The 26541-nt window shown below is 54.9% G+C and overlaps 1 protein-coding gene across 2 annotated transcripts in view; it reads left to right on the forward strand.

The window, feature by feature from the left end:
* Positions 1–8684: 8684 nt before the first annotated feature.
* IGSF21 (immunoglobin superfamily member 21) overlaps positions 8685–26541 on the forward strand; it is a 92268-nt gene continuing 74411 nt past the window's right edge. Inside the window, exon 1 of one of the 2 annotated variants that reach the window (XM_064171959.1) lies at positions 8685–8977. In XM_064171959.1, the coding sequence (XP_064028029.1) occupies positions 8914–8977 (64 nt within the window). In that variant the 5' untranslated portion in view covers positions 8685–8913. The remainder of the gene's footprint in view (positions 8978–26541) is intronic. The other variant, XM_064171962.1, reaches the window with a different exon arrangement.

A 26541-nucleotide genomic window follows, 5' to 3' on the forward strand; every position in this document is an offset into this window, starting at 1 on the left:
GAGCCAATGGCATCCTGGGCTGGCTGAGGAGCAGTGTGGGCAGCAGGACAAGGGAGTGCTCAGCACTGCTCAGGACACACCTGGAGTGCTGTGTCCAGTTGTGGGCTCCTGAATTGCAGAGAGATGTTGAGGTGCTGGAAGGTGTTGAGAGCAGGGCAGCAAGGCTGGGGAGGGGCCTGGAGCACAGCCCTGTGAGGAGAGGCTGAGGGAGCTGGGGGGGTGCAGGCTGCAGCAGAGGAGGCTCAGGGCAGAGCTGATTGCTGCCTGCAGCTGCCTGCAGGGAGGCTGTAGCCAGGTGGGGTTGGGCTCTGCTGCCAGGCAGCCAGGGCCAGAACCAGGGGCCCCAGGCTGAAGCTGTGTCAGGGCAGGTTGAGGCTGGATGTTGTTAGGAAGTTGTTGTCAGAGAGAGTGATTGGCATTGGAATGGGCTGCCCAGGGAGGTGGTGGAGTCTGTGTGGCTGGAGGTGTTGCAGCCAAGGCTGGCTGGGGCACTGAGTGCCATGGTGTGGTTGGTTGGCAGGGCTGGGTGCTAGGTTGGGCTGGCTGAGCTTGGAGCTCTCTGCCAACCTGCCTGATTCCATGACTCTGTGGTGAGACACTGGCACAGGTTGCCCAGGGAGGTTGTGGATGCTCCTTTCCTGGAGCTGTTGAAGGCCAGGTTGGATGAGACCTTGAGCACCCTTAGCTGGTGGGAGCTGTCCCTGCCTATGGTAGGGGAGCTGCCACTGGATGATCTTTTAACCTCCTTTCCAACCCAACCCACTCTGGCATTCCATCATCCTGAGCATGGTAGAGATCTGCCACTTCAGAGGACAACTTGAGCTTTTCCAGGCTTAACAGGCACTTTTGTTCCAAACCAACTCACTTTTCCAGGAACATTCTCCCTGTTTGGGAGTCACCCTATTTTTGGGAGGGGATTTGGGGGGGGGTGCAGAAAGAGGCTGGGGGGAGGGGGTGGGTAGCCACATGCTGCTCTTTGGCTGCTTCTCATTAATCTTGATTGCGGAGCCCTCGCGCCTGAGTTGATTTCCTTGTCGATGCCTATCAGTCATGTAGCTGGGAATTTCTGGGAAGCTAATGAGGAATCACAGCCTTTACCACGCTCCTACTTGGATAATTAGCAGCCAGGCTTCTTCTGGAAAGGTCAGAAGAGAGGAGCTGAGAATTTCTGTGGTTTTTTGGGGGGGGGGACTTCTTTAATGCCAAATCAGGGTCGCAGAGGACGGAGGGAGGAGATTTGCCTGCAAAAAACCCTGCCCTGGATTCCAGCTGCTCCCAAAGGAGGTTGTGGAATTCAGGCTGCTCCCAAAAGACATTGGGGAAGGAGGGTTTTGGATGTAGATTTCCAGGTTGGGTCTATCCCTTGTGAGGATGGGAAGGACAGGAGGACAGCTCCATCCCGAAATAGCCTCTGCTTGTGTGCGTGGTGCCTGGAGGAAGCAGATGCAGCCTTTGGCAATGGGATGGGGGCTGAGGGAAACTCCTTCTTTAAGGGATCAAATTGGGAATGTTTGCTTTGGTCAACATCTTCATCACTCACCTGGATGATGAGGGGATAGAGTGCTCCCAAAGGAGGTTGAGGAATTCAAGCAGCTCCCAAAGGAGGTTGGGGAATTCAAGCAGCTCCCAAAGGAGGTTGGGGAATTTGAGCTGTTCTCGAAGGAGGTTGTAGAATTCAGGCTGCTCCCAAAGGAGGTTGGGGAATTCGAGCTCCCTCCAAAAGAGGCTGGGGAATTCAGGCTGCTCCCAAAGGAGGTTGGGGAACTCAAGCTGGACCCAAGTTCTGTGAAGAACTTCCTAACAACATCCAACCTCAACCTGCCCTGACACAGCTTCAGCCTGGGACCCCTTCTTCTGGCCCTGGCTGCCTGGCAGCAGAGCCCAACCCCACCTGGCTACAGCCTCCCTGCAGGCAGCTGCAGGCAGCAATGAGCTCTGCCCTGAGCCTTTTCTTCTGCAGGCTGCACCCCCCCAGCTCCCTCAGCCTCTCCTCACAATGGCCAGGATGCCATTGGCTCTGCTGCCCACCTGGGCACTCTGCTGACTCCTCTTCAGCTCCTCTCTGCCAGCATCCCCAGGCCAGGCTGGATGGGTGGGCAGAGGCCAAGGGGATGAAATTTAGCAAGGCCAAGTGCAGGGTTCTGCACTTTGGCCACAACAACCCCAAGCAGCACTGCAGACTGGGGACAGAGTGGCTGGAGAGCAGCCAGGCAGAGAGGGCCCTGGGGGTACTGATAGAGAGTAGGCTGAAGATGAGCCAGCAGTGTGCCCAGGTGGCCAAGAGAGCCAATGGCATCCTGGCCTGCATCAGGAGCAGTGTGGCCAGTAGGACAAAGGAGGTTCTTGTGCCCCTGTACTCAGCACTGCTCAGGCCACACCTTGAGTGCTGTGTCCAGTTCTGGGCTCCTCAATTCAAGAAAGATGTTGAGGTGCTGGAAGGTGTCCAGAGAAGGGCAACAAAGCTGGTGAGGGGCCTGGAGCACAAACCCTATGAGGAGAGGCTGAGGGAGCTGGGGGTGTGCAGCCTGGAGGAGGCTCAGGGCAGAGCTCATTGCTGTCTGCAGCTGCCTGCAGGGAGGCTGTAGCCAGGTGGGGTTGGTCTCTGTTGCCAGACAACCAGCAATAGAACAAGGGGACACAATCTCAAGCTGTGCCAGGGTAGGTCTAGGCTGGATGTTAGGAAAAAGTTCTTCCCAGAGAGAGTGATTGGCATTGGAATGGGCTGCCCAGGGAGGTGGTGGAGGCACTGTCCCTGGAGGTGTTCAAGCAAAGCCTGGCTGAGGCACTTAGTGCCATGGTCTGGTTGACTGGCTAGGGCTGGGTGCTAGGTTGGACTGGATGATCTTGGAGGTCTCTTCCAACCTGCTTGGTTCTATGATTCTATGATTCCACCGAGCACCTCCCCCCGCAGGCTGCGCTCAGGCAGGGAAGCAGCAGCAGCAGCAGCAGCAGCGCTCCGCAGCGGCTCCGCTTGTCCCTTTGCAGGGGAGAGAAGCCCCCGGGGCTGGCAGCTGAGGAGCTTTTACCACTTGCTGCATTCAGAGGAAATTAAACCCCAGCGAAACCCAACCGAGCCAGACACCCAATACAAGAGGCAATATTTTCCTCCAACAATTTACATCACTTACTGTCTCCTCCAATGTCCTGGGATCCAGCTGATGGCCTGAGTGCTTCTTTCTGGCTTTCCCTCCCCCTCAAAACGCTGGGATCTGGTGGCTGCCAAAGATGCTTTGCCACAGGACAAAACAAAAACCCAAACCCAAAACAAGTCCTGCTCTAAATGTTTAGGGATATTTAGTTTCTGTTTCTCCTGCTGGGTCGTTGCTTTTTGCTCCAGGGGAAGGTTGTGCAGCCAAAATAAAAGGGCTAAAATTCAGGTTGAGAAGCATAGAATCATAGAATCAACCAGGTTGGAAGAGACCTCCAAGATCATCCAGTCCAACCTAGCACAAAGACAACCTATCACAGAAGACAGGAGAGGATTATTTATTTCATTAATGCTACATATTTAGGCATTTTTATGCATGGAGATGATCTTGCAGCCCAGAAAGCCAAGCAGAGCCTGGGCTGCAGCAGCAGAAGTGTGGGCAGCAGGGACAGGGAGGGGATTCTCCCCCTCTGCTCTGCCCTGCCCTGCTCTGCTCTGCTGAGACTCCACCTGGAGTCCTGCATCCAGCTCTGGAGCCCCTGGGACAAGAGGGCTGTGGAGATGCTGGAGAGTGTCCAGAGCAGGGCCAGGAGGATGCTCAGAGGCTGCAGCAGCTCTGCTGTGAGCACAGACTGAAAGAGTTGGGGCTGTGCAGGCTGGAGTAGAGGAGGCTCCCAGGGGACCTTCTTGTGGCCTGCCAGGATCTGAAGTGGGTTACAAGAAAGCTGGGGAGGGACTTTTGATGCTGCGACATAGGGATAGGACTGGGAGGATGGAGCAGAGCTGGAGGTGGGGAGAGTGAGGCTGGAGGTGAGGAGGAAGTTGTTGAGCAGGAGAGTGGTGAGAGCTTGACTCCACCACCTCCCTGGGCAGCCCATTCCAATGCCAATCACTCTCTCTGACAACAACTTCCTCACAACATCCAGCCTAGACCTGCCCTGGCACAACTTGAGGCTGTGTCTCCTTCTTCTGTCCCTGGCTGCCTGGCAGCAGAGCCCAACCCCACCTGGCTACAGCCTCCCTGCAGGCAGCTGCAGGCAGCAATGAGCTCTGCCCTCAGCCTCCTCTGCTGCAGGCTGCACCCCCCCAGCTCCCTCAGCCTCTCCTCACAGGGCTCTGCTCCAGGCCCCTCCCCAGCCTTGCTGCCCTTCTCCAAACACCTTCCAGCACCTCAACATCTCTCTGCAATTCAGGAGCCCAGAACTGGACACAGCACTCCAGGGGTGGCCTGAGCAGTGCTGAGCACAGGGGCACAAGAACCTCCCTTGTCCTGCTGCCCACACTGCTCCTGAGCCAGCCCAGGATGCCATTGGCTCTGCTGCCCACCTGGGCACTGCTGCCTCCTCTGCAGCTCCTCTCTCCCAGCACCCCCAGCTCCCTCTCTGCCTGGCTGCTCTCAGCCACTCTGGCCCCAGCCTGTAGTGCTGCTTGGGGTTGTTCCAAGATCATCCAGCCCAAGCAGCAACCCAACACCACCACAGCCACTAGACCATGTCTCCAAGTGCCATGGCTAGAGGTTACTTCAACACCTTCAGGGCTGAGGACTCCACCACCTCCCTGGGCAGCCTGTGCCAATCCCTGACCACTCTTGAAGGAGCTAATTTTTTCTTAATAGCCAACCTAAACCTCCCCCAGTGCAATTTGAGGCCATTTCTTCTCATTCTATTGCTCGATAGTTGGAAAAATGCCCAACCCCTACCTGGCTCTGAACTCCTACAGAGCTCTGAAAGCCCTCCCTGGCATGAGGACTCCACCACTGCCCTGAGGAGCCTGTGCCAGTCTTTGAGAACCCTTTCAGGGGAGAATTGTCTTCTGATGCCCAACCTTGGGGCAACTTGAAGCTGGTTCTTCTTTTCCTGTCACTTGTTCCTTGGGAGAAGGGACCCACCCTCACCTCACTCCGACCTCGTTTCAGGGAGCTGTAGAGACCCAGAAGGTCTCCCCTCAGCCTCCTTTCCTCCAGGCTCAACAATCTCACTTCCATCAGCTGCTCTTTACCAGCTGTTCTCCAGACTCTTCCCCCAGCTTTGCTCTCCTGTTCCCTCTTCCCATTCCCTGAAACCTTTGTCCCAGTGTTGCCTCAAAAGAGGCTGCTGGGATGGGTTTTCCACACAGGTCTGCTGCAAAAGGAGGGAAGTTTGGGTGATTCCATTTCCATACCATCAGAATTAGCTCAGTTGGAAGGTCTCTGAGTCCAACCATCAACCCCACACCACCACAGCCATTAAACCAGAGTGCCATGGCCACACATTGCTTGACCACCTCCAGGGATGGGGACTCCATCACCTCCCTGGGCAGCCTGTTCCAATGCCTGACCACTCTTGTAGGAAAGAAATTGTTCTTCATATCCAACTTAAACCTCCCTAGACACCATTTCAGGTCATTTCTTTCCTATCATCCAATATTAAGGAGCAGAGATCAACCCCAACCTTCCAGCCTCTTTCAGAGTGGTGTAGAAGGTCTTTTCTCAGCCTCCTTTGCTCCAGGCTTAACACCTTCATCTCCCTCAGCTGCTCCTCACCAGGCCTACACAAAACCTGCCTCAAAAAATCCTTGGGGCTGAGCTGGTCTTAAAGGGCTGTAAGGAAATGTGATGGGGAGGCAAAGTCATCACAGAGGGCCAGAAAAAAGAAATCTCCAAAGTACTAGTTAAAAAAAAAGCTGACTTTGTAAAAATAAACCCTGGAGTTTGGGAAGTGCTTCTTTTAAGGTGATACAGCTCCAGAAAGAGGCTTCCCACCTGGAGGAAAAGCTGTCCCCAGGCTCTAATCTTTTGTTCCATCTGCAAGCTCCAGGCCGCCCTGCTCCCTACCTGGGCTCCTCATCAATAACATTGGCACCTTCCACGGTGTCCAGCAGCTCATTAAACCTGGGCACTTGGAGGACAGCAAGGTCACCAGGCAAGCTGGGCCAGGGAGGGCTGCATGTCCCTGCCCAGCTTGGTGTGCCAGGGAGGGCATGAATGGCTCCGAGGCTGGGTCCTGCGGCAGGGGTGACAGATGGAAACTGCTGCCCCAGGGCCCTCTGTGACTGCATCCTGCCCTCCTATCTGCACCCCATATCCCTGCCTGTACCTCACACCCCTGCCTGCATGCTGCCCCCATGGCTGTGCTCAAAATCTCTGCCTGCACACCACATCCCTGCCTGCATCCTTCCCACTGCCTGCATCCTTCCCACTGCCTGCATCCCTCCGCGTTCTCAGCCTCGTATCTCTGCCTGCACCCCACATCCTTCCCACTGCCTGCATCTTTCCCACTGCTGTATCCCTCTCCATTCTCAGCCTCACATCCCTGCCTTCATCCCACATCCTTCCCACTGCTGCATCCCTCTCCGTTCTCAGCCTCACATCCCTGCCTTCACCCCATGTCCTTCCCACTGCTGCATCCCTCTCTGTTCTCAGCCTCACATCCCTGCCTTCACCCCACATCCTTCCCACTGCTGCATCCCTCTCTGTTCTCAGCCTCACATCCCTGCCTTCACCCCACATCCTTCCCACTGCTGCATCCCTCTCTGTTCTCAGCCTCACATCCCTGCCTTCACCCCACATCCTTCCCACTGCTGCATCCCTCTCTGTTCTCAGCCTCACATCCCTGCCTTCACCCCGCGTCCTTCCCACTGCTGCATCCCTCTGTTCTCAGCCTCACATCCCTGCCTTCATCCCACATCCTTCCCACTGCTGCATCCCTCTCTGTTCTCAGCCTCACATCCCTGCCTTCACCCCACATCTTTCCCACTGCTGCATCCCTCTCCGTTCTCAGCCTCACATCCCTGCCTTCACCCCACATCCTTCCCACTGCTGCATCCCTCCCCATTCTCAGCCTCCCATTCCTGTCTTCACAACACAGCCCTGCCTGCATCCCACATCCTTGCCTGCACCTTGACCCCCATGCCTGCTTCCCTCCTCCTGCACCCCACATCCCTTCCTGCTTCCCTCCTTCTCCTAGACCCCACATCCCACCCTGCAATCCACATCCCTGCTTTCACCCCACATCCTTGCCTGCACCACCTAACCCTGCCTGCTTCCTTCCCACTGCCTGCATCTCTCCCCATCCTGCCTCCCCCACCCCTATACAGTGCCCCTCTTCTGCCTTGCTTCATACACTACATTATCCCCCCACACACCCCGTGACCCCCAGCACCATCTCGCACCTCTCTCTCGGGCTGTGCATCTCCCACACAGCCTCCCCATACACTGCACCCACCCCTGCTGCATCCCCTCATATACCACGTTAACACCCCTCCCCCCCACCCCATCCCCCAACAACCTCCTGCGCTCTCCCCCCTCACCCCCGGCCCCTAGATCGTGCACTCATTTCTCCACCTCACTCCCCCTCCTGCATCTCCCCCATGTACCGCGTTAAGCTCCCCCCTCCCCCCCCCCGTACACCACGTTACACCCCCTCTATACCGCCCTATCGCCCACCCAGACCGCCCATTTCCACCCCACAACCCTTCCTGCATCCTTTCCCTGCATCTTCCCCTACATACCGCCTTCCCCACCCCCGCCCCAATGCCCTCTTGCACCCCCTTCCCAGACCTCCACTTCGCTCCCCCCGGCACTTACAGCTCTCCCAATATACCGCCTTACTCCTCAGACCCGACACCGTCCTGCATCCCCCTCCCGGACCGTACCTTCCCATCCCACACTCCTCCCTCCTGCTTCCTCCCCTCCCGACACCTCCCCCTCTGTGTCCCCCTCCCTATACCGCCGTAATCCCTGCCCGCATGACCGTCCTGGACCTCCCTCACGGATTTGGCATCTCTATCTCACCCCTCCCCTCCATCGCCCTTGCATCTTCCCCCGTAGAGCGCCTTAATTCCTCCCCCCAACACCGTCCCGCAACCCCCTCCTGGACCACGCACCTCGACTTTGTGCTCCCCCCCACCCCAACCTTTACATACTCCTCTCTGCATCTCCCCCCATATATCGCTTTATTCTCCCTCCTCCTGAACCCTGCATCTCTACCTCGCCCCTCACTCCGGTTCTTATATCTCCCCCACTATACCGTGGTCCTTCCTCCCCCCCAACACCGTCCCGCAACCCCTTCCCGGACCATGCACCTCGACTTTGTGCCCCCCCCCCCCCCCCCCCCATATACCCCTCTCTGCGTCTCCTCACATATACCGCTTTATTCTCCCTCCTCCCGGACCCTGCATCTCTACCTCCCCCCCCCCCCCCCCCCCCCCCGCTCCTGTATCTCCCCTACTATACTGCCTTACGCGACATCCCCCCCCCGACATCGTCCTTCTGGACCTCCCTCCTTACACCTCCATCCCTACATCTCCCCCCATATACGGCGTTGCATCCTCCCCCACCCCGCCCCCATCCTGCACCCCCCGCTCCCGGATCGTACAGCCCCATCCCACCCCCACCTTCCGCATCCCCCCGCCCTCTATACCGCTGCTCCCCTCCTGCCCCCGCCCCTCCAGCAGATCCCGGGGGCCGGCCCGGGGCGGGCTCAGCAGCGGGGCGGGGAAGGGAGGGGATGCGGAGGGGGGGGGCCTGGGGTGGCGGCGGGGAGAAGGGGGGGGGGGGGCGGTCCCCAGCATCGCTCCGCTCCCGCTGCAATAAATCGGCTTAAGGCAGCGGCGCGGCGGGTGCGGGCTGAAGGAGCTGGAAAAGGGGCGGGGGGGATACCCCGGAGCAGGGCTGCGCCCCCCCCCCCCCCCAGCTGCCATGCCTGCCTGCCCCCCCACGGGCAGGGGGCTGGGGGGCTGGTGAGCCCCCTCCATCCACCCATGGGGCTGCCCCCTCCGCGGGCATCATGCGGACGATGAACACCCTGCCCCTCTGCTTGCTGCTCTGGGACCTCCTTGACCTGGCGCTCGGTAAGTGACACTCTCCCACCCAGAGGCCAGGGACAACCTCCTGGGGCCAGAGAACAACCTCCCCCCACCCCCCCACCCCACCCCGGGGCTAGGGAACACCCCCCTAGCCCAGGGTCGCTGAAATAATGGGGTACCCACCTGCATCCCAATAGGGATGTGAAAGCTCTGAGCTCTGTACCCCCGCTTCGAGGTTTAGGAGGGTGATGGAAGAGTCTGGAGGATGCAGGTTGGGGGGGGGGGGGGGGGGGTGTTGCGCAGGCATCCCGTTTGGAGCCGGGAATAGGGCACCTGTTAATGGGATGCTGGTTCTGGGGGTGGGAATAGGGCAGTTGATAAGGGAACACCACCCAGTTTGGACCCGTTAATGGAGCACCTTCTGGTGGGGCATTGATTTGGAACCTGTTAAGAGAGTGCTGGTGCTGGGCTCCCCGTTAATAGCTTACTGGTGCTGGACTCGTTAATGGGGTACCCATTAATAGGGTGCTGGTGTTGGGCTCCTTAACGGGGGGGACTATTAATAGCTTACTGGTGCTGGACTCGTTAATGGGGTCCCCATTAATAGGGTGCTGGTGTTGGGCTCCTTAACGGGGGGGGGAGCATTAATAGGTTGCTGGTGCTGGACTCGTTAATGGGGTCCCCTTTAATAGGGTGCTGGTGTTGGACTCCTTAACGGGGGGGACCATTAATAGGTTGCTGGTGCTAGACTCGTTATTGGGGTCCCCATTAATAGGGTGCTGTGCTGGACTTCTTAACGGGGGAACTATTAATAGGTTACTGGTGCTGAATTCATTAATGGGGTCCCCATTAATAGCGTGCTGGTGTTGGGCTCCTTAATGGGGGGAGCATTAATAGGTTACTGGTGCTGGACTCGTTAATGAGGTACCCATGAATAGGGTGCTGGTGTTGGGCTTCTTAATGGGGTGCTCATTAATAGGGTACTGGTGCTTGACTCGTTAGTGGGGTGCTCGTTAATAAAGTGCTGCTGATTGACTCGTTAATGAAGTGCCACTAATAGGGTGCTGGTGCTTGACTCTTTAATGGGGTTCCTATTAATAAGGTGTTGGTGCTAGACTCGTTAATGGGGTGACTATTAATAGGGTGTTGGTGCTGGACTCGTTAATGGGGTGACTATTAACAGGTTAGTGGTGTTGGACTCGTTAGTGGGGTACCTTCTAATAGGGTACTGGTATTGAACCCATTAATAGGGTGCTGGTGTTGGACTCTTTCATGGGGCTGGATCCATTAATAGGGGAGCCCTTAATGGGTCACCTGCTTTGGATCTGGCATCTCGGTACTGGTATTGGGGGACAGGGTGATAATTTGGGGGTGATGCTCAGGAAGCCCTTTCCCTGCTTCTCCATCCGGAGGCTCCACCTCTGAATCCCAGTCCCCACACGGGATTTGTCTGTGTCCTGGAGACCTCCATGAGCTACAATTTGGGGTTTTTTTGGGGGGGGTGTCACGGCACCCCAACCCACACAAATCCTCCAGATGTGTTGGGGGATACCCAGAAGGGAAAACCATCCCCCCCACACACCAAATCCCCACGGTCCGAGGGGTTTGCAGCTGGTTGAGCTCATAAATGAACATCTTGACTCCCTGCTTGGCTCCACAGCCAAGACCCCCCCCTGCATCCCATCCCCAAAAGCAGGGGATCCCGGGAGGTGATCATGAACAGAGCAGGAAACTTTTCCTCTCCTCACAGCCTGCAGGTTGAGGGGCAGCTCTGCAATTTAGATCTGCAATCATTTTGAAGGCAATTTCCCCTCTTCCCCCCCCCCCCTATTTTTCTTCTCGTGGCTCCCCCCTAAATCACCGTCTGGGAGGGGGGGGTCCCAGGTGGTTGCTCTTTACTGAACAGAGTGAGCCCCGGGGAGAGGGGGGAGATGCCTCTGGAGGTTGAAGGCTGGCTGATGGAGGGATGAGAGGAGCTTGCTCCTTATCTCCTGGGGTTTGAGTTGCCCCCCCCCCCCCCCCCCATTTCTAATGTACTTTTTTCTCTCCCCGGAAAGCTGCTGTCAGCTGCTGCAGGGCGCGGGGAGGGGGAGCCACGGCCGCGCTCTGCGGGGCTGAACAGAGAAAGGTTGACACAAAGGAGCCAATTCTTATCCTGGCGTCAAGAACAGCTCCAAAAAAAACCCCCCCACCCCCCACTATCCCTCGGGAACCTCAGGATCGCTGAGGTCAGCCAGAACCCGGCGTGGATTTAGCCAGGCTAGAGGGTGGCAAAAGCATCGCGCGTCTCCTGCATCCCTTTTCTCATCCCTTCTGATGGGTTTGACGTGCTGCGGCTGCTGCTCTTTCCCCCCCACCTCCCCTTTCCCGGTTTGCTCCCTGCATCCCGAGCATCCTAGCAGCATCCCACCGCTCCGTGCATCCCTAACATCCCACCAGCATCCCACTGTTCCACGCTCCTCTAGCATGCCGCCGATCCGTGCATCCCGAGCGCTGATAATAAAACCTCAGCGTGGAGTGGGGGGTGGGGGGAGGAGGGGGAACTGCTGCCAAATCCAGCTCCCCCTCCCACCCAGATCTCCTCTCCACCGCAGTTTTTAAGGTCATGGGTAGATGATTTTTCAGGGAACACCTCGTTCCCATTGGCTTTTTCCCTGGCTGGAAACGATCAGTCACTGGTGCGTGGATCATTCTTCCTCCCTTTCTCTTACATGTTGGATCGCTGCAAATTGGGCGAATTGCTCTTCTGCTGCTGATTTGGGAGAGCAGGGGAGTGGGTGAGGGGAAATCTGGGTTTGAAATGTGCGTTTTAGAGGAGGGAGGGAGGGGGGTGGGGAAAGAAGGACAAAAAAAAAGTTGGTTCGTGGTGAGTCCAAAGGAAGCTGAAGGCTTCGGGATGGGATTGTGGGTTATAAAGTGATGTAGGATGAGGAGCTCCATGCTCAAGAGGGTCTTGAGGGTAGGTTCAATGAGCAGAGCTTGGGTTTGGGAAACCATGAGTTGTCTTTTGCCTCTTAAAATCACACTGAGACTTTGCTGTTTCCCTGAGGATCAACTGCTTGGAGTCTGACTTAGACCTCAGCAAACGAATTGTTCCCCCTCCAGAAAAGGGACTTTGTGCTGTGCTTTTGTAGCAAAGAGCTAAAAGCGATTGCAGACCTCCTGGGCTTGGGCTAAGAGCACCCATCCTGATGCATCCCTCTGCTCTGGGTGGTAGGAGGCTGAGTGCTGCTCCTGAAATTCAGTGGGCAGATGGCTTGTCCGTGGCTGACAGCATCCTTGGCTGGAGCTGCTGGCGTGGTGGTGGTGAAGGAGGACGTGGCCATGGAGATTTATCCCCTCTCCCCACCCCCTCTCCCCACCCCCTCTCCCCACCCCCTCTCCCCACCCCCTCTCCCCATCCCCTCTCCCCATCCCCTCTCCCCATCCCCTCTCCCCATCCCCTCTCCCCATCCCCTCTCCCCATCCCCTCTCCCCATCCCCTCTCCCCATCCTCTCTCCCCATCCCCTTCCCTGCATTTCGCTTCCAAGGGATCACAGCAGGATCCAGCCACAGTGCTTGGGAAGACACAGAGGGGCAGATGCCCAACACTCAAACTCTTCTCTCAGTGTCTCCAAAGCCATTTCGGGGGGCAATCCTGCCTGGTTTTGTTATCACCTTACGTGTGGCACGGTGCTGGCTCGGCGGGCAGCTGCTCCCATCGCTGCCGCATCCAAGAGGAGCAATAAAGTCCCATTGCCAGCGTGGAGATGAACACCAAGGATGCATCAGAAGCATTTCTCATCCTGCAAAGGTTCTGGTGCCTCGGTGGTAGCATTTTTTGGCATGTTCCATCCATCACCTTGCAATGAAAACCCCTTTTATTTAACCCTGACCGGAGCGTTCTGCTTCCTCGCTGCGTGGTAGGTGCTGGATCCTTCCCGATGTGTTCTACATCCCTCTAGGGAGCATCACCCCTTTGTAAAACAGCTTTTTTTTCCTCTTTTTTTTTTTTTTTCTTTATAATAAGCTCAATCTCTCTCCTTGGCTGAAAAAAAAAAAGCTGCCTAGGGCAGGGCTAAGTGGGTTAAGGAGTCGTCAAGATGAGGAAAAAAAAGAGGGCAAGCGGGGGAGGAAAGCGGCTGGACCGGGGATAACCGCGGAGCTGTATCCCTAAGGGCCATCCTCCTCCCTCCTCCTGGGGTTTGGAAAGCTGGGAAGCCCCATCTGCAAGCAAAGGAGGAGTGGAGGAGGGGGGGGAATGGTACCAAGATGACTTCTTGGTACTTGCCAAAAATCAGGGCTGGCTGATTAACCCCAGCGCGCTCAGCTCCTGGCGCCTGAAATCTGTTCCCATCAACTGGTCCTCATCAGGGCAACTGCTCCTCATCACGGGCGGTGCTGTTAAGAGGGTGATGGTGCTGGACTTCTTAATGGGGGGACCGTTAATAGGTTGCTGGTGCTGGACTCGTTAACGGGGTCCCCATTAATAGGGTGCTGGTGCTTGACTCGTTAATGGGGGGACCATTAATAGAGTGCTGGTGCTGGACTTGTTAATGGGGTCCCCATTAATAGGGTGCTGGTGCTTGACTCGTTAATGGGGTGCTCATTAATAGAGTGCTGGTGCTGGACTTGTTAATGGGATCCCCATTAATAGGGTGCTGGTGTTGGGCTCCTTAACGGGGGGAGAATTAATAGGTTGCTGGTGCTGGACTTGTTAATGGGGTACCCATTAATAGGGTGCTGGTGTTCGGCTCCTTAACGGGGGGAGCATTAATAGGGTACTGGTGATGGACTCCTTAATGGGGTCCCCATTAATAGGGTGCTGGTGTTGGGCTCCTTAATGGGGGGACCATTAATAGGGTACTGGTGCTGGACTGGTTAATGGGGTCCCCATTAACAGGGTGCTGGTGCTTGACTCGTTAATGGGGGGACCATTAATAGAGTGCTGGTGCTGGACTTGTTAATGGGGTCCCCATTAATAGGGTGCTGGTGCTTGACTCGTTAATGGGGTGCTCATTAATAGAGTGCTGGTACTGGACTTGTTAATGGGGTACCCATTAATAGGGTGCTGGTGTTGGGCTCCTTAACGGGGGGAGCATTAATAGGGTACTGGTGCTGGACTGGTTAATGGGGTCCCCATTAATAGGGTGCTGGTGCTTGACTCGTTAATGGGGTGCTCATTAATAAGGTGCTGCTGTTTGACTTGTTAATGGGGTACCCATTAATAGGGTGCTGGTGCTTGACTCGTTAAGGGGTACCTATTAATGGGGGGGGGTTGTCTTACAGCCATGTCACATCCAAGCCCTCTTTTGCCAACAGGAAAGTTGGGGGGGGGGGGAGGGGGGGCAGGGGCAAAACCTATCATGGTTTGGTCTCGGTGAGACAGTTCTGTAGCCCTTAGCTGAGCTGTTTGCTTCAGCTCCTGTATTATTGTCCCCCTCCTCCTCCCCCCAGCACACGCAATGGGGGAACGAAAAAGAAACGAAGAGGAAAAGCCCAAATCTGAAGCTGCTTTGGGATTTTCTGGGCTTTGCTCCTCATAGAGCAAATTTCTCCCCCCACCTCCCGCCCCTCTCCCTTCCCAGGGTGTCTCTGTTGAGGTTTTGTTTTTTGCCTCGCAGGGATTTTCCCGCAAGGCTTGGAAAAGCTCCTTTCCCTCCTTCCCCTAGGAAAAAACAGCGGCGTGTGGCTGTTCCTGGGATGATGGGAGCCACCTGCTCGTGTCTCTGCTGAGCTCGTTTGTAGGAGAGAGGGTTTAGGTGGTAGTTTGTGTGCTGGGAAAGGGGAGGGGGAGGTGAGGAGAAAGGAGGAGCATCCTCTGCGCCACGTGGGAGCAAGACCTGCTCTAATTCACCTGCAGCTTCACGGCACTGACCTGGAAAATCATCCCACGCTCCCTCCACCCCTGCTTTTCCCTTGGAATATCTTGCAGTCACCTCTGCATTTCATCCTTTCCTGCTCTGTCCATGGATTCTGGGGGGGGGTTCCAGGATACCTGTGCTTTGCAGATGGATAAATCCAGGTCATGCAGGAGGCTAAAGCCCCTTCCTGAAAATCCTCCTGTCCATGGGCATTGCCCTGTCCCAATTAGCTCAGTTTGTGTAAATTACCCTGCCCCAATTAGCCCAGGGTTTTTTCCCTCTCCACCAGCTGCAGTTTGTTGCTGCCAATTTGAATCCAGAGCTCTTCAAAGAGCTCGAAGCCAGGCAAGGATTTTCCACCCCACACTTTCTGCCTTCCCAAACTCATCCACACCTTGGGCCTCGAGCAACCTGGTTCTTAAGGTGTCTGTGCTTGGAACTGGGTGATCTGTAAGGTCCCTTCCAACCTAAAGCATTCTTCGGGGTGTGTGGAGATAGTGCAGCCTTCCTTGCTCCATGGAAATCATCACGGATTAAGTCATGGTTGGTCCCTGTGCATCTGCAAAGCTCAAGTTGAGGGGCATTTATTGGGGTGTTTCATTTTATTGGTGGCAGAGCTCAAGTTTTGGGGGGAGTTTTCTCCCCCAGAATCCTTCATGGGTATTTATCCTCCTTTTTTTTTTTTTACCTACTGGCATCTCTTGGTGTTGTTGGCACCCCCAAAACACAGCCAAGAGATGATGGAAGGTTGGGGATGTTGCTCCTCTCCTTCCTGAAATAAGGATTTGGGCTACAGCTCCTGGGGTTGCCTTCAGCTAAGCAGCTCCTGTTGTGTGCAGTGCTGTGTGCTCCCTGCTATAGGCTCTGTGTGTGCTGCATGCTCCCTGCTATAGGCTCTGTGTGCTCTCTGCTATAGGCTGTGTGTGCTGTGCTGTGTGCTCCCTGCTATAGGCTGTGTGTGCTGTGCTGTATGTTCCCTGCTATATGCTCCCTGCTATAGGCTCTGTGTGCTCTCTGCTATAGGCTGTGTGTGCTGTGCTGTGTGCTCTCTGCTATAGGCTGTGTGTGCTGTGCTGTGTGCTCCCTGCTATAGGCTGTGTGTGTGCTGTGCTGTATGTTCCCTGCTATATGCTCCCTGCTATAGGCTCTGTGTGTGCTGTGTGCTCCCTGCTATAGGCTCTGTGTGTGCTGTGCTGCATGCTCCCTACTATAGGCTCTGTGTGCTCTCTGCTATAGGCTGTGTGTGCTGTGTGCTCCCTGCTATAGGCTCTGTGTGTGCTGTGCTGTATGCTCCCTGCTATATGCTCCCTGCTATAGGCTCTGTGTGTGCTGTGCTGTGTGCTCCCTGCTATAGGCTCTGTGTGTCCAGTGCTGTGTGCTCCCTGCTATAGGCTCTATGTGTGCTCCCTGCTCCCTGCTATAGGCTCTGTGTGTGCCGTGCTGTGTGCTCCCTGCTATAGGTTCTGTGTGTGCTGTGTGCTCCCTGCTATAGGCTGTGTGTGCTGTGCTGTATGCTCCCTGCTATAGGCTCTGTGTGTGCTGTGCTGTGTGCTCCCTGCTATAGGTTCTGTGTGTGCTGTGTGCTCCCTGCTATAGGCTGTGTGTGCTGTGCTGTATGCTCCCTGCTATAGGCTCTGTGTGTGCTGTGCTGTGTGCTCCCTGCTATAGGCTCTGGGTGTGCAGTGTGCTCCCTGCTATAGGCTGTGTGTGCTGTGCTATACACTCCCTGCTATAAGCCAGGTGTAAATGCAATGTGCTGCATGAGCACACAGCACACTGTATTTATATCATGCTCCATGCCATAAGCTCCATGCTCATTGCAGGGTGCTGGGTGCTGTATGCTCCATGCTTAATGAAGGGTGCTCTCTGCTATATGCTCTATGCCATAAGCTCTATAGTCATTGCAGAGTGCTGTCTGCTATAGGCTCCATGCTCATTGCAGTATGTTATGTGCTATATGCTCCATGCTTAATGCAGGATGCTATATGCTCCATGCCATAGGCTCCATGCTCATTGCAGGGTGCTGTCTGCTATATGCTCCATGCCATAGGCTCCATGCTCATTGCAGGGTGCTGTCTGCTATATGCTCCATGCCATAGGCTCCATGCTCATTGCAGGGTGCTGTCTGCTATATGCTCCATGCCATAGGCTCCATGCTCATTGCAGGGTGCTGTCTGCTATATGTTCCATGCCATAGGCTCCATGCTCACTGTAGGGTACTGTCTGCTATATGCTCTACTGTGTCCAGTTGTGGGCTCCTGAATTGAAGAGAGCTGTTGAGGTGCTGGAAGATGTTGAGAGGAGGGCAGCAAGGCTGGGGAGGGGCCTGGAGCACAGCCCTGTGAGGAGAGGCTGAGGGAGCTGGGGGGGTGCAGCCTGCAGCAGGGGAGGCTCAGGGCAGAGCTCATTGCTGTCTGCAGGGAGGGTGTAGCCAGGTGGGGTTGGGCTCTGCTGCCAGGCAGCCAGGGACAGAAGAAGGGGCCCCAGGCTGAAGCTGTGTCAGGGCAGGTTGAGGCTGGATGTTGTTAGGAAGTTGTTGTCAGAGAGAGTGATTGGCATTGGAATGGGCTGCCCAGGGAGGTGATGGAGTCTGTGTGGCTGGAGGTGTTGAAGCCAAGGCTGGCTGGGGCACTGAGTGCCATGGTCTGGTTGGTTGGGCAGGGCTGGGTGCTAGGTTGGGCTGGCTGAGCTTGGAGCTCTCTTCCAACCTGCTTGATTCTATCATTCTCTATGCCATATGCTCCATGCTAAATGCAGGGTGCTGTGTGCTATATGCTCCATGCTCACTGCAATAAGCTGTGTGCTACAAGCTCAGTGCCAGGTGCACTCCATGCTAAACATGATGTGCTGCATGCTAACTGCCAAGTGCTCCATGCTGGGTGTCCCATGCTATGCATCATGTGCTGCATGCTAAGTGCCAAGTGCTCCATGCTGGGTGTCCCATGCTATGCATCATGTGCTGCATGCTAAGTGCCAAGTGCTCCATGCTGGGTGTCCCATGCTAAGCATCATGTGCTGCATGCTAAGTGCCAAGTGCTCCATGCTGGGTGTCCCATGCTAAGCATCATGTGCTGCATGCTAAGTGCCAAGTGCTCCATGCTGGGTGTCCTATGCTATGCATCATGTGCTGCATGCTAAGTGCTTCATGCAAGCATGATGTGCTGCATGCTCTATGCAGTGTGCTCCATCTTATCAGGTACATGCTAAATGCAGAGTGCTGCACTCCACATGTCACCTGCTTAATGGAATGTGCTCCCTGCTATAGGTAATGTGTTTCATGCAAGGTGCTCTGTGCCACATGCTATGTGCAGTGGGCACCATGGTCTATGCTACACACTCAGTGCAAAGTGCTACAGGCTATGTGCTGCATGCTGAATGCCTGTGTTGCAACCTGTATGGGATGTGTTAAACACTAGGCACTGCATTCCCCCTGTACCATGTTATATCTTAGAGTGAGACTGATCTGGGTTGGAAGGGACCTTAATGTTCCTCTAGTTCCAAAGCCCCTGCAGGGTGCTGTGTGCTGCATGCCATGGCTGCATTCTCTATGTTGCCAATCCCTCTGCAGGGTGCTGTATGCTGCACACTAAATGCTGAGTGCTTCCTGCCATGGGCTGCCTTCTGTATGCTCTCTGCCATGTAGAATCATAAGATCAGCCAGGTTGGAAGAGACCTCCAAGCTCATCCAGTCCAACCTAGCACCCAGTCCTATCCAATCAACCAGACCATGGCACAAAATGCCTCATCCAGTCTTTTCTTGATCACCTCTGCATTCTATATACTCCATCACAGGCTCACAGGATATCAGGGGTTGGAAGGGACCCAAAGAGATCATCCAGCCCAACCCCCCTGCCACAGCAGGACCACACAATCCAGCTCAGGTCACCTAGAAACACATCCAGACAGGCCTTGAAAAGCTCCAGAGAAGGAGACTCCACAACCTCTCTGGGCAGCCTGTGCCAGGGCTCTGGGACCTCTCCAGCAAAGAAGTTCTCTCTTGTGCTGAGCTGGAACCTCCTGTGCTGCAGCTTCCATCCACTGCTGCTTGTCCTATCCCACGGAGCAGTGAGCAGAGCCTGCCCCCCCCTCCTGACCCCCAGCCCTCTGAGACATTGATTCAATCCCCTCTCAGTCCTCTCCATGCTCTCTGCAGTGTGCTGTATGGCTTGGGAGCACACTAAATCCTCTGTGCTGCGCTCAGTGTGCTCCATGCCTTGTTCTGCATTCAGTATGCTCCATGCTGCAGGCAGTGTGCTACAAGTTGCACACTAAATGTTGGCTGCTCCATTCTGTGTGCTGCATTCTATGTGCTCCATGCTGTACACAAGCTGCTGTGTGTTGCATTCATTGCTCCATGCTATACACAAGCTGGTGTGTGCTGTGTGTTGCTTTCATTGCTCCATGCTATGCACAAGCTGCTCCATGCTGTGTGCTTCATTCTATGTGCTCCATGCTATACACAAGCTGCTCTGTGCTGTGTGCTGCTTTCATTGCTCCATGCTATGCACAAGCTGCTCCATGCTGTGTGCTTCATTCTATGTGCTCCATGCTATACACAAGCTGCTCTGTGCTGTGTGCTGCTTTCATTGCTCCATGCTATGCACAAGCTGCTCCATGCTGTGTGCTTCATTCTATGTGCTCCATGCTATACACAAGCTGCTCTGTGCTGTGTGCTGCTTTCATTGCTCCATGCTATGCACAAGCTGCTCCATGCTGTGTGCTTCATTCTATGTGCTCCATGCTATGCACAAGCTGCTCTGTGCTGCATTCTGTGTGCTCCATGCTATACACAAGCTGGTGTGTGCTGTGTGTTGCTTTCATTGCTCCATGCTACGCACAAGCTGCTCCATGCTGTGTGCTTCATTCTGTGCTCCATGGCTGCTCTGTGCTGCATTCTGTGTGCTCCATGCTATACACAAGCTGCTCTGTGCTGTGTGTTGCTTTCATTGCTCCATGCTATGCACAAGCTGCTCCATGCTGTGTGCTTCATTCTATGTGCTCCATGCTATGCACAAGCTGCTCCGTGCTGTGTGCTTCTATTCTATGTGCTCCATGCTATACACACCAGCTTGTGTGCTGTGTGTTGCATTCTACGTGCTCCATGCTATACAGAAGCTACTCCATGCTGTGTGCTGCCTTCTATGTGCTCCATGTTATACACAAGCTGCTCTGTGCTGTGTGCTTCATTCTGCTTGCTCCATGCTCTATGTTGCATTCATTGCTCCATGCTATACAGAAGCTGCTCTATGCTGTGTGTTGCATTCTATGTGCTCCATGTTATACACAAGCTGCTCTATGTTGTGTGCTGCCTCTGTGTGCTGCCTTCTATGTGCTCCATGCTATGCACAAGCTGCTTCATTCTATGTGCTCCATGCTATACACAAGCTGCTCCATGCTGTGTGCTTCATTCTATGTGCTCCATGCTGTACACAAGCTGCTCTGTGCTGTGTGCTTCATTCTATGTGCTCCATGCTATACACAAGCTGCTCCATGCTGTGTGCTTCATTCTATGTGGTCCATGCTATACACAAGCTGATGTGTGCTGTGTGTTGCATTCTGTGTGCTCCATGCTATGCACAAGCTGCTCTGTGCTGTGTGATGCCTTCTGTGTGCTGCCTTCTGTGTGCTCCATGCTATACAGAAGCTGCCCCATGCTGTGTGTTGCATTCATTGCTCCATGCTATACAGAAGCTGCCCCATGCTGTGTGTTGCATTCATTGCTCCATGCTATACAGAAGCTGCTCTATGCTGTGTGTTGAATTCATTGCTCTATGCTCTGCACAAGCTGCTCCATGCTGCATGTTGCATTCATTACTCCATGCTATGCACAAGCTGCTCTGTGCTGTGTGATGCCTTCTGTGTGCTGCCTTCTATGTGCTCCATGCTATGCACAAGCTGCTTCATTCTATGTGCTCCATGCTATACACAAGCTGCTCCATGCTGTGTGCTGCTTTCATTGCTCCATGCTATGCACAAGCTGCTCCATGCTGTGTGCTTCATTCTATGTGGTCCATGCTATACACAAGCTGCTCTGTGCTGTGTGTTGCATTCTGTGTGCTCCATGCTATGCACAAGCTGCTCTGTGCTGTGTGATGCCTTCTGTGTGCTGCCCTCTGTGTGCTCCATGCTATACAGAAGCTGCCCCATGCTGTGTGTTGCATTCATTGCTCCATGCTATACAGAAGCTGCTCTATGCTGTGTGTTGAATTCATTGCTCTATGCTCTGCACAAGCTGCTCCATGCTGCATGTTGCATTCATTACTCCATGCTATGCACAAGCTGCTCTATGATGTGTGATGCCTTCTGTGTGCTGCCTTCTATGTGCTCCATGCTATACACAAGCTTGCTCCATGTGGTGTGTGTGGCATTCATTGCTCCATGCTATACAGAAGCTGCTCTATGCTGTGTGCTGCCTTCTGTGTGCTGCCTTCTGTGTGCTCCATGCTATATACAGGCTTGCTCCACACACTGTGCAAGATGCTCCATGCTCTAAGCTAGATACTACATGCAATATGCTAAATGCACTCCACTTCCCCTAGCCCCTTGGGCTTCTCAGATGCCTCCAAGCCCTTCAAGACAAGATCTACCCAGGGTTGATCAGCACTGTGGAAAAGCAGCTCAGGTCCTGCGTTGATGGCTTGCAGTGGAGCATCCAGATGTGACCTTCTCCACGCTCTCACAAGCCTCTCCTTCCCCATGGAGACATCTCAGAGCTTCCCATTTCCCACCAGCCTCTTTTTTTTGCTGCTTGTTACTGCAGAAATGGGTTGTCCTTGTCAGAAAATCTGTTTTGGGAATGCTTGACTTGCTCTCACCTTGCTCCTTCACCTGATGCTTTATGATCTGCTGATGAAAAGCTCTCCACGGTGTTGGGATAAGAGCAGGGTTTATTTAATCCACATCCACTAATGGCTCAGGAATGAGACTGAAGAGGGTGCAAAGATCCTGCTAAAGCTCCCACAGCACTTACTGAGGGAAAAACCTGCCAGGGAGGTGGGGATGAAGCCAAAACCTCACTCTGACAAAAATGGAGATGGCCAGGACCTGCCTGCGACTATGCACAGGGAGAATGAAGCTTCACCCTGAGTGGGACCTGCTGGTGATGGGATCTCCCCAGGGCTTTGGGGGTTTGTCTCTTAGTTTCTAAGAGAAAACCTTAATTTTACCCAATTTCTTTGCTCAGACATCAGCAAAGAGGAAAACCAAAGGAAGGAGACACTGATGAGACACTGGAAGAAGTTGCCCAGGGAGGTTGTGGCTGCTCCCTCCCTGGAGGTGTTCAAGGCCAGGTTGGATGAGACCTTGAGTGACCTGTTCTAGTGGGAGGTGTCCCTGCCTATGGTGAGGGGGTTGAAACTGGATAAGTTTTGAGGTCCCTTCCAACCTAAACCATTCCATGATTCTCTAAGGAGCCCTCAAAACCAACCTGGATGCATTCCTGAGTGCCCTGCCCTAGGCTGATCCTGCTTTGGCAGGAGAGGGTGTGTTAGGCTCGATGATCTCTGGAGGTCCTCTCCAACCCCTACCATTCCCTGATCCCATGACTTTCTGAATCTATTTTGAGGCAGGAGGAGCAGCTTTGGCCTCACAAACTTCCCAGCTCAAGAGCCGAGCCGAGCTGGGAGGATGCAGCTGATGTGGCTGATTTTGTTCCCTTGCCAAGCTGCTCTCTGTGCCCTTTTGTTTGCTTGCTGCTGAGGCTCTTGGAGTACTGATGGGCTTGTTTCTCACTAATGACTGCTGCTCACATTATCTCTCCCCACCATTATCTCCTTCCCACTTTTCCTGTCTCCTTCCTAAAATAAACCCTCAATCACGGGCTTGTTTTCGCCACTTTTGGAGCTGGATTCCCCCTCAGTGCCAAGGGCAGGCAACAATAACCATCACTTTGCTTCCCTTCATGGAGTTCTGGCTTGAAAGGAAGGGGTTTAGGGTCTGCAAAGCCAGTGGGAGCAGAGAGGAATCATAGAATCAGAGAATCAAGCAGGTTGGCAGAGAGCTCCAAGCTCAGCCAGCCCAACCTAGCACCCAGCCCTGCCCAACCAACCACACCATGGCACTCAGTGCCCCAGCCAGCCTTGGCTGCAACACCTCCAGCCACACAGACTCCACCACCTCCCTGGGCAGCCCATTCCAATGCCAATCACTCTCTCTGGGAACAACTTCCTAACAACAGCCAGCCTCAACCTGCCCTGACACAGCTTCAGCCTGGGTCCCCTTCTTCTGGCCCTGGCTGCCTGGCAGCAGAGCCCAACCCCACCTGGCCACAGCCTCCTTGCAGGCAGCTGCAGGCAGCAATGAGCTCTGCCCTGAGCCTCCTCTGCTGCAGGCTGCACCCCCCCAGCTCCCTCAGCCTCTCCTCACAGGGCTGTGCTCCAGGCCCCTCCCCAGCCTTGCTGCCCTTCTCCAAACACCTTTCAGCACCTCAACATCTCTCTGCAATTCAGGAGCCCAGAACTGGACACAGCACCCCAGGGGTGTCCTGAGCAGTGCTGAGCACAGGGGCACAAGAACCTCCCTTGTCCTGCTGCCCACACTGCTCCTCAGCCAGCCCAGGATGCCATTGGCTCTGCTGCCCACCTGGGCACTGCTGCCTCCTCTGCAGCTCCTCTCTGCCAGCACCCCCAGCTCCCTCTCTGCCTGGCTGCTCTCAGCCACTCTGGCCCCAGCCTGTAGTGCTGCTTGGGGTTGTTGTGGCAAATTTCCTGGGTTGGAAAAGATCTCTAAGATCATCCAGTCCAACCAGCAACCCAATCCCACCATGGCCATCAAAACCAGGTCCCCAAGTGCCATGGCCACAGGTCTCTTGAACACCTCCAGGGCTGGGGACTCCATCACCTCCCTGGGCAGCCTCTTCCAACACCTGCCCAAAACAAGATCTATGTCCCTGTTTCCACTGCCATTGGGCTGAGAAATGGGGTCTGTGCCTCCCTAAACACTGCATCAGAGCCCTCCTTGATGTTTTCTCTAGCGAGGTGACCTCAAGCCCATTTTGGGGTGATCCTCATGAATATGTCCCTGTGATCTCCCAGGGGTTTCAGCTTGGGTTCCTCTGTGTTTGGCAGCAGATGGCAGTGCTGCTGCTGGTCCTTTGAAGTGCACTTAGCCACCACAGAATCACAGCTGCAAAGAATGGGTTGAGTTGGAAGGAGCTTTAAACATCATCCAGTTCCAACTCCCCTGCTGTGGGACACCTTCTACTAGACCAGGCAGGTCAAAGCCTCACCCAGCCTGCTCTTAAGCATTGCCAGGGGTGAAATACCCACAACTTCCCTGGGCAGAATCAGAGTGGCAGGAGTTGGAAGGGATATCTGGAGACCATTGAGCCCAAGCTTGCTGCCAAAGCAGGTTCATTTAGGGCAGGCCACACAAGGCTGTACTGTCCAGGTGGGTTTTGAAAGCCTCCAGAAAAGGAGATTCCAGAACCTCTCTGGACAGCCTGCTCCAGGACAAAACTATCATGAATAGGATCATGTCTTCCCAGGTGAGAGAGGTTTAAAGCAGGGGAGGAAGTTCTTCCAACATTGGGCTGAATTCACAGTGGAGTCCTGCCTGCTGGAGACCATCTCAGGAGGATTTTAGCTGCTGGCTACACCCAGGACTCCAGGAAAACTCACATTTCCCAGTGGAGGGATGCTACAAGCCAACAGAAAGAGGCAGTGGAGATGGAATCATTGATCATAGAATCATAGAACTGGTTTGGTTGGAAAAGATCTCTAAGGTGATCAAGTCCAACCATCAAATTGTGGCATCACCAAGCCCTTCCCAGCTTCCAGACCACACATTTTGTCTCTTCTGCTGCTGGGAGCACTTCTCCATCAGCAAAATCCTTCCTGGCTAGAGGGCTGGGTGTCTCAGAGGCATTGTAAAAAGGAGCTGGGGAGGCAGGGATTTAATTTGTCTTCTGCCCAAACCTCTGCACAAATTCCTGTTTACATAATGCCTCCAACAATACACTTCAGAGGGGAGGGCAGAGGGGATTAGCAGTGGTTGTTCCAGCCCTGCTCCACCTCCCTCTGCTTGGAGATAAAGCCTGATGCTGCAGACTGTGCAGCCAGGAGAGGGAAAGCAGGGCCTGGAGGCCCTTCCACCAAGGGTATGGGATGATGAGCAGCCCTGCAGAGAAGGACTTGGGGGTGCTACAGGGTGAGAAGCTGGACAGGAGCCAGCAATAGCCACTGGCAGCCCAGAAGGTCAAGGACAGTCTGGGCTGCAGCCAAAGCAGCGTGGGCAGAGATGGAGAAAAAGGATCCTGCCTCTCTGCTCTGCTCTGCTCTGCTCTGGGAGACCTCACCTGCACTCCTGGGTCCAGCTCTGGGGCTCCCAACACAAGAGACACATGGATCTGCTGGAGAGGGTCCAGAGGAGGCCACAAGGTTGATCAGAGGGCTGGAGAAACTCGGTAGGGATTGCTCCAGGGAGACCTTAGAGCTGTGTTTCAATATCTGAAGGGGACCTGCCCAGGCCACACCTGGAGTGCTGTGTCCAGGTCTGGGCTCCTCAGTTCAAGAGAGATGTTGAGGTGCTGGAAGTTGTTGAGAGAAGGGCAGCAAGGCTGGGGAGGGGCCTGGAGCACAGCCCTGTGAGGAGAGGCTGAGGGAGCTGGGGGGGTGCAGGCTGCAGCAGAGGAGGCTCAGGGCAGAGCTCATTGCTGCCTGCAGCTGCCTGCAGGGAGGCTGTAGCCAGGTGGGGTTGGGCTCTGCTGCCAGGCAGCCAGGGACAGAAGAAGGGGCCCCAGGCTGAAGCTGTGTCAGGGCAGGTTGAGGCTGGATGTTGTTAGGAAGTTGTTGTCAGAGAGAGTGATTGGCACTGGAATGGGCTGCCCAGGGAGGTGGTGGAGTCTGTGTGGCTGGAGGTGTTGCAGCCAAGGCTGGCTGGGGCACTGAGTGCCATGGTGTGGTTGGTTGGGCAGGGCTGGGTGCTAGGTTGTGCTGACTGAGCTTGGAGCTCTCTGCCAACCTGCCTGAGTCTATGATTCCATGGCAGAAAAAAAAACCTCCAGCACTTCATCTCCACTCTCCACATCTTCCACCTGCAACTCAGTAATGAGACAGATCTCATCAGTACTGCCTTTGAGGCAGCTCTGGTTTAAGTTCTGTTTGTGCCTTTGTTACCTTGCCCTGGCTTGCTTTTTTTTCCCCTTTCTTTTCCTGGTTGTCATAGAATGGTTTAGGTTGGAAAGGAGCTCAAAACTCAGCCAGTTCTAACACCCTGTCATAGGCAGAGACACCTCCCACTAGAACAGGTCACTCAAGACCTCATCCAACCTGGCCTTGAACATCTCCAGGGAGGTTGTGGAGCACAGAGCACCCCGGGAAACCTGTGCCAGGGTCTCACCACCCTCAACCTGTGCCAGTCTCTCACCACCCTCCCTGCAAACAACTTCTTCCTCACATCCACTTCCAATCTCCCCTCTGCCACTTCAAACCCATTCCTCCTCCTCCTCTCATTCCCAGACCTTCTCAATAAGTTCCTCCCCAGCCCTCCTGTAGGTCCCCTGCAGATCCTTCAAGGCCACTCCAAGCTCTCCTCCAAGCCTTCTCCTCTCCAGCCTGCACAGCCCCAACTCTCTCAGCCTGTGCTCAGAGCAGAGCTGCTGCAGCCCTCTCAGCACCTTGGTGGCCTCCTCTGGACTGGCTCCAACCCTTCCATGTCCTGCTTGTGCTGGGGGCTGCAGAGCTGCCCCCAGGACTGCAGGTGGGGTGTGAGGAGAGCAGAGCCAAGGGGCAGAATCCCCTCCCTTGCCCTGTGCCCATGCTGCTCTT

The sequence above is a fragment of the Pogoniulus pusillus genome, chromosome 36 (assembly GCF_015220805.1).
Source record: "Pogoniulus pusillus isolate bPogPus1 chromosome 36, bPogPus1.pri, whole genome shotgun sequence".
NCBI lineage: Eukaryota > Metazoa > Chordata > Aves > Piciformes > Lybiidae > Pogoniulus > Pogoniulus pusillus.